Source organism: Canis lupus, chromosome 8 (assembly GCF_003254725.2).
Source record: "Canis lupus dingo isolate Sandy chromosome 8, ASM325472v2, whole genome shotgun sequence".
Classification (NCBI taxonomy): Eukaryota; Metazoa; Chordata; class Mammalia; order Carnivora; family Canidae; genus Canis; species Canis lupus.
This window is the reverse complement of record NC_064250.1, coordinates 36027248-36034906: the sequence shown is the minus strand read 5'-3', so window position 1 is coordinate 36034906 and position 7659 is coordinate 36027248. Positions and strand designations below refer to the sequence as shown.

General features: G+C 35.7%; 1 protein-coding gene across 6 annotated transcripts in view; it reads right to left on the bottom strand.

Moving 5' to 3' along the window:
- Window positions 1-219: 219 nt before the first annotated feature.
- MNAT1 (MNAT1 component of CDK activating kinase) overlaps window positions 220-7659 on the bottom strand; it is a 188449-nt gene continuing 181009 nt past the window's right edge. For all 6 annotated transcript variants that reach the window (XM_025444292.3, XM_025444298.3, XM_025444293.3 and 3 more), the window contains one exon: window positions 220-672. In XM_025444292.3, the coding sequence (XP_025300077.1) occupies window positions 532-672 (141 nt within the window). In that variant the 3' untranslated portion in view covers window positions 220-531. The remainder of the gene's footprint in view (window positions 673-7659) is intronic.

The following is a 7659-nucleotide window of genomic DNA, read 5'->3' as shown; positions in this document are numbered from 1 at the left end:
GAGTGGCATTATCATAGGTCAACTTTTACTTGCCACAACCTGCTGGTAGAAGGAAATATATCGACTTGTCTGGACTAGTATTAAGAACATAGGGGGAAAAAAGGAACATTTTATGAGACAAAATAATAGACTTGGATATTAACACTAAATGTCGTATTCAAAATGGCATTTTAAAATGTGTTCAAGTAAAACACTGTAATAAGAGAGAAACCACAAAACTTAATATAAAGTCTAGCTTTATTTTTAAAAAGATTTTACAAGTCTGTCAACCTCAAGCATACATAGGTGAATTATTCATATCTTCCATCAGATGAAGTTTACAGCTTCAATCCCTCTCAGAAAAATATAAGTAAAAAATAAATCTTTTTCACATATATTTATCCACTATATTACTCAGCTTAGTTCTGAAATTTTCTCTTATAAATACTTTAACACAGCTGCTAGTGGTAGAACTGTTGTTGGGCAGCTGCATATGGCTATACTTTTACAAGTCTGCTTTGCTTTTGCTAGCTCCCTGATTCGGTCCAAATCTTAAAAAGGAGAAATAAAGGTTAACTGGGCTGCCAGAAAAGCCCACTGAATGCATCCTGTAGTGCTCTGTGACAAGCAAGAGAAGAAGTATAGCCTCCAGCAAGGTCCTGTGGAGAGGCAGCTCTGACATGATTTAAATACCTAAAACAAAACAAAAAGTGTAGAATTGATATAGAAAGCATATATAAGTTGGTAACATTTTTAAAAGCCGTAATAAAAAGGATGCACATTTTATAAAGGGAATTCTGAGATTGAAATGTTCAAACTTTATAAATGCATTATTACCTTTTAAAAAAGAAGCATAGCATCTATTTATAGAGTGCCTAAACTAGATTAATTGTTAAACTAAGTTATAAAGCAAATTACATTAAGATTTAAAAACAGCTCTCAAGGAGGTTTCAAAATAATAATTGCTATTAAAATGTTCATTGTTGGGGATCCCTGGGTGGCTCAGCGGTTTGGCGCCTGCCTTTGGCCCAGGGCGCGATCCTGAAGTCCCGGGATCAAGTCCCATGTCAGGCTCCCGGCATGGAGCCTGCTTCTCCCTCCTCCTGTGTCTCTGGCCTCTCTCTCTCTCTATGTCTATCATAAATAAATAAATGAATGAATGAATGAATGAATGAATGAATAAATTAAGTAAGTAGTAAATCTTTAAAAAAATAAAATAAAATGTTCACTGTTCCCCATTTTCAGAACTTGTTTTGTTGGCTCTTGTCTGGGTACCTAACTGCTATTCTTCACCTGGCATACTATACTCTTAAGTAAATACACAGTATCATAACACTATTGTATTATTAATATTTTTTGCATAAATATTGAGTATTTTACATAAATATATTCTGAAATAAATACTTAAATGGAGGAGGGGAGAGGAGAGAATACACTAGTTACTTCAAATTTACTTCAGCATTACAAAAATATATTGTCTCTTTCCATATAGGAAGTGAAACCTTAGAAAATTACATCTCCTAGAAATCTCTGACAGCCTCAGTTCAACAGAATGTCCCAATTAGTAAATACAGAAGTCTTTTGAACTGATCTCAAAAGACAGTGTAATAGACACCATTTTTCTTCAATCACAAATGTTATTTAACAATTAAAATGTTCTACCTTGATAAAGGTAGACAAACAGGCCTAAAACATGGCACAACCCTAGCCAAAGGAGGTCAGTTTTTTAGTATGACTAATAGCACTGTTGGAAAACAAATATTTCCAGCTTTGCTTTAATGCCTAGTTTGAGAAACCACATTGTTTCTTCAGGCCTCAGGAAGTAAAGGAGCTTCATCCGCCTCAGAATTATGGGTATGGCAAATGAATAAATCAGGTACCAGAACATTTTAATAACTTGGAAACTTTTCTACTCATTCATTCAAACTTCCTGTGTGTCAAAGTCTTGATGCATGAGCAACTTATTTTTTCTAACATAATAACAAGTCTGTTTTTCATTTGTATCCATGTTTAATAAGGTTGTGTGATTAAAAAATATATGGCAATATAAGAGGCCAAATAGAAAAAAGGTCAAAGTTAGACATAGCATAAGCTCTTGGAATTGGCTGTAATTTATTCACACTACCACAAATCAAGGTGTTAATTCTTCGCTTCTCTGCCAAGGGTGAAAGGGAAAAGTAGAAGGAGAAAGGAAATTATTATTTATTGAGCAATAATCTACAAACTTTTTTAAAAAACTAGGCTCCATGCCCTGCGTGGAGCCCAATGTGGGGTCGAACTCATGACCCTGAGATCAACACCTGGGCTGAGGTCAAGAGTCAGATGTTTAACTGACTAAGCCACCCAAGCACCCCTACAAACTTAAAAAAAAAAAAAAATTTTTTTTTAATTTATTTGAAAGAGAGAGAGAGTAGTATGCATGCATGCATGCATGTAGGCTGGGGTAAGGGAAGGGGAAGAGGGAGAATCCCAGTTGTGAAAACTGATGCAGGGCTTGATCTCAGGACTTGGAGATCATGACCTGAGCTGAAATCAAGAGTTGTCAGATGCTTAATGGATTGAGCCACCCAGGCACACAACCCACTACAAACTTCTGATAGTATATTTATAACAGTAAAAAGATTTGAGCATGCATCTCTAAAATTTGTATACTTATAAATCATACACTTATTGTCTTAATGTATAGTTATATGGTATATAATTACATATAAATACTAATATAGAAGCATACGATAAAATATATATAAATATTTAAAGCAAGAGATAAAAAAAATTTTAACAGAAATTCTAATATTTTCTCCCTACATGGTTTATAAACCAGGTTTATAAACCTTGGTGGGATGTATCCCACTTTCATTGCCAAACTCTTGATAGAACTTCACTCCCATAGGATTTAAACAGGGATTCACCAAATCTATCCAGATGGCCAAAAAAAAGTATCTGCTTGTTATATCCGAGGCCACAATAAAATGTCCACTCTTAAAACTCTGATGCATGAAAAATGACGTAAGTTAAATAAGTCATCTCAGAAGTCTAAAAATCAACCTGGAACAGGATAAAATCAATTTCTCATCACTGAGAGCTCAGTAACTATCACACAAACAAGTAATACTTAGTAATATTTTTTTACAGGTAACGAAACATTATATTTTTTTAAAGATTTATTTATTTATTTATTTATTTATTTATTTATTTATTTATTTATTTATTATTTTTACTGATAGTGAGAGAGAGAGAGAGAGAGAGGCAGAGACATAGGCAGAGGGAGAAGCAGGCTCCATGCACCGGGAGCCCGACCTGGGATTCGATCCCGGGTCTCCAGGATCACGCCCTGGACCAAAGGCAGGCGCTAAACCACTGCACCACCCAGGGATCCCCAGGATTTATTTATTTATTTATGATAGACATAGAGAGAGAGAGAGGCAGAGACACAGGAGGAGGGAGAAGCAGGCTCCATGCCGGGAGCCCGACCCGGGACTCGATCCCGGGATTCCAGGATCGCGCCCTGGGCCAAAGGCAGGCGCCAAACCGCTGAGCCACCCAGGGATCCTGAAACATTACATTCTTGATACAAGTTTCCAGGTAGATTTCATCCATACACCAGATGCCATTGTATTACCCTTTTTATTTTCCTCAGACCCTCAAAAGAAAGCAGTCTTAGCTCCAATGGCTGTTCACTTGTGGCAAAATTCAGGTACCACAGCAGAATGTCTGTCAACCTTAAGAAGCCAACTATGTATCATAGGGGTGCCTGGGTGACTCAGTGGTTGAGCGTCTCCCTTTGGCTTTGGCTCAAGTTATGATCCCAAGATCCTGGGATCAAGTCCTGCATCAGGCTCCTCACAGGGAGCCTGTTTCTCCCTCTATCTATGTCTCTGCCTCTGTGTGTGTGTTTCTCATGAATAAATATATAAAATTTAAAAAAAAAAAGCCAACTATCATAAAGAGAATTGGTTTTCATAGCTGTAATACAAACCACTGTGCAACTAGTTGTTTTGATTCATCACATTTTGGTACAACTTGCTTCTGGGAAAGTTGAGTCATACCATCTCTGGCTTGGCAATTCAAGCATAAACTTGCAGTGTACATACAGCTTTTTATATGTTATCCTGAGAAACCTGAAACAGCTGCACTGCTGGCAGGAAAACACAGGACCACCAGTAAAATATCCAAAACAGTTGCATCTTTTAATTTATGACTGTGCACTGTTTCCATAAAGAGTATATAAAACAGCTCAACTTTTTATAGGTAAAATGTAATAAACAGTCATACTCATTGATGTCATAAATGTGTAAAAAAAGTTTACTTAAAATGATTAATTAGTGTTTGAAAATAGTAATTCTTGAACAGTCATAATCCAGAGCAATGAGCAAATATTTTAAAATTTTAGTTATTAATGCTAAGTTGTAGATTCTTACTGCCAAAATCAAGTCAATTAAAATTTCTTTGCACAGCACAGCACTGAAGAAAATACACTTCCCTTCTAGCAATCATTTACGTTAAACATGTCTGTGAGTATATTCTTTAAAGACCTGTTTATTTACATTACTGTTTTTGATCTCTAGGGCTGCACAAAATAGTTACCATTAAATATTTCAATCTATTTTCACCATGGCAACCTACATTAATTCCAATTTTAAAAAATAAAACATAGTTCATTCTTATTATTCAACTCAGGGCTTTCATTTTCTAAGTATTTTAACTTAATGTTCTTAAACCCTTTAATTATTGTGGTACACCAAAGTATTTTAAAGGATCTGCCACATTAAAACCACACAATGAGAATTTCGCCTACTTTTTCACATTAATCCACATCTGTGCTGTTTTAATTCTTCCATGACCATTACAAGTACATCACTGAATAGGATTCCTGGGGTTTCTGGCAAAGGTCAGTATCATTTCATGTACACCTTTATGCAACAGAATGAGGAAGAAGTCTTAGCCAAATTTATTTCCAAAAGTCAAGCTCATTTGGACTTTGGAGCCTGGAGGTAATTGCTCTATTTAGCCAATCCCAGGACAGTATTTCTGTTTTTCATAGGTTTATTTTAAATACCTGTAAATCTTATAAGCAGAAACCAGGAAAGGGAAAAAAAAAAAAAAAAAAAGGTTTGCTTATTTTGGTAACTATACCTTATTTTTACTGAAAGCAAACTAAACTCAAAGCTTTAAGATTCATACCTTTGATTATTTTCTTAATAAGACTCAAAAAAAAAAGTATGCTTTCAAAAGCATGTCTAAGATAATTCCTGTACAAAGGGCATCTTGTGCCCTAATTTATACTGTCTAAAGTTGCCTTCCTTTGCCATTACCCATCAAAATCCCTTTCAAACAGACTTTGGAAGAGGAGGAAAAGGAGGCAATGGATCCTGAGACAGGAGCAAGAGAGGATTAAGCATTCGAAAACCACACTTAAAGGTTTGTTCCTGAACTTTGATTTCCCACACCATCATTTTCTTCTGTTACATTTAGCAGCTTTTGCTCCCAAAGAAGGTGGTATAATTTACACTTAGCTTTAGAAAGACTTCATTTTCTCAGTTCCTTAACATAAGAGAGTTCCTCTGAGATTACTCTTTTACTATTTCCCTTCCTTTAAAAGGCCTCTATCAACCATCTGGCTAAAGTCTTGGACTCAGCTCATTTTAGTGCTATTCAACAATGCTTTGAGTTCTCAGCTAGGGGCAGAGGGCAGGGGTTGTCACTCAAGACCAAGAGGCAGCACTCTTCCCCTCCAGTCATAACCTCCTCATGAAAACCCTTGAAACACTTTGGCTCTAGAGAATCAAAGAATCTTGGAATTTAAATTGAAATGAAAATGTGAAGTTCATATTAGTTTCCTTCACCTCAAATTACCATGACCAAAGGACAGTCAAAAAAAAGTCCAAGTTTTTAACTTCATAGTGTTCCTCTAGAGTGAACTCTAGAAACTTAAGACTTTCTTTTTATAAGTGGGCCCATTTTTAAGGCTGAATTTAAAGCCACCATGCATTAAACAGACCAGTTCCGAGCAGTTCTGCCTTCCAGCCTACAAAATTCAAATCTAAGTGCCATTAAGAGACATCAGCCAGCTGATCTCAGCTGTCAAGACCAAGAGCTCTTGTAAGAAATTCAGCTAAGGCTATAAAAGATTTACATTAACAAAATGAAGTGTATCTCAACAGATTTAAAAACAGAATAATTGTATGCTCAATTATCACTAAAAAGCAAAAACATTCTGAAAACATTTGTTAGTGCTCAGGTGTCCTAACCCAATCATGATGTCAGAATAATAAACTGTCTACCGAGGTAAACTGATAATCATATACTCTAACATAAATGGGGAAAGCACATCAAGTCAGAACTGTGCATAATTCTATGGGCAGTTTCGTTATAAAAACATCAGTCAAGGTTTCATGAACTCCAACCAAAATATAACAAATTTCCACAGTCATTGTATTACTCTTCACTTCATTATCTAACTTGCAAGTTAGATAAAATACAACTTGAATAATTTAATTATTAAAGCTATTTTCAGATTTATACTAATACACTTGGCATTATACTATACACTAGGCATTTTTAGGACAGGGAAGCTGTTACCAAAAGTTAATATAATTATGTAACGAAAGGAATACTTACTTCCCTGATTGGAGTATAAACTACTGAACACATAAAAGATAGAGCTACTTAAGTATTCTATGAACAATATTGTTGGTAGTTCCGGATATCTCAAATGATAGACCTCTAAGGATAGACTCCATCTGTATAATACAGATAAGTACAAGAATATCTCAGAATCAGGTGCTATAAGATAAACTTGAATAGAGCCATGGAAATGGGTAATAAACAGCAGCACTAAATCTTAAATATACTCCTCAAAGTCAGATGTTTATCTCAGTTATAATATGTTTGGCTAATTTCAGTATTGTTCTTATATGCTTAAATGAGATTAAGCAGAAAAATGGTAAAAATAATGTTTTTACTTATTGATTCTTAAAACATTATGATACTAGGGGGATCCCTGGGTGGCGCAGCGGTTTAGCGCCTGCCTTTGGCCCAGGGTGCGATCCTGGAGACCCGGGATCGAATCCCACATCGGGCTCCCGGTGCATGGAGCCTGCTTCTCCCTCTGCCTGTGTCTCTGCCTCTCTCTCTCTCTCTCTCTCTCTTTCTCTCTCTCTCTCTCTGTGACTACCATAAAAAAAAATTATGATACTCATGAATTTATTCAAGATAACCAGAAGAAAGCAAAGTTTCATGAAAAATCTAAAAATAACAAATCGTATCAGTCATAAAAATAACAAATTACATATAGATTTTTGCATATCCCAGTGAAGGACAAGAGCCACCACTTCTGTGGTAGAAATATAATAGAGATCATAAAAATAAGTATCCTAGTTTCTGGTTTTCTTTAAGTTCCTAAAAATTCTAGTGCCTCATTCTGGCTTGTCTAATGTAATTTTTTACTGTGAATTCCATGTTAGCAACAGATGCATGATAGAAGTTTCATCATATCTTTGTAAAGGCAAGATGGTTAATTTTTCCCCAAGGGTGGGACAGGCGAAATGCAGAAATTCATATGTATGCAGTGCATTTCTTCTTCTTCAAAAAACCAAGTCACTGAGTGTCTACTACGTGCCAGGACTAAAGCAACTCTGAGAATAAAACAGAAAGCAGACTCGATGTTCTAATGAACCTTAA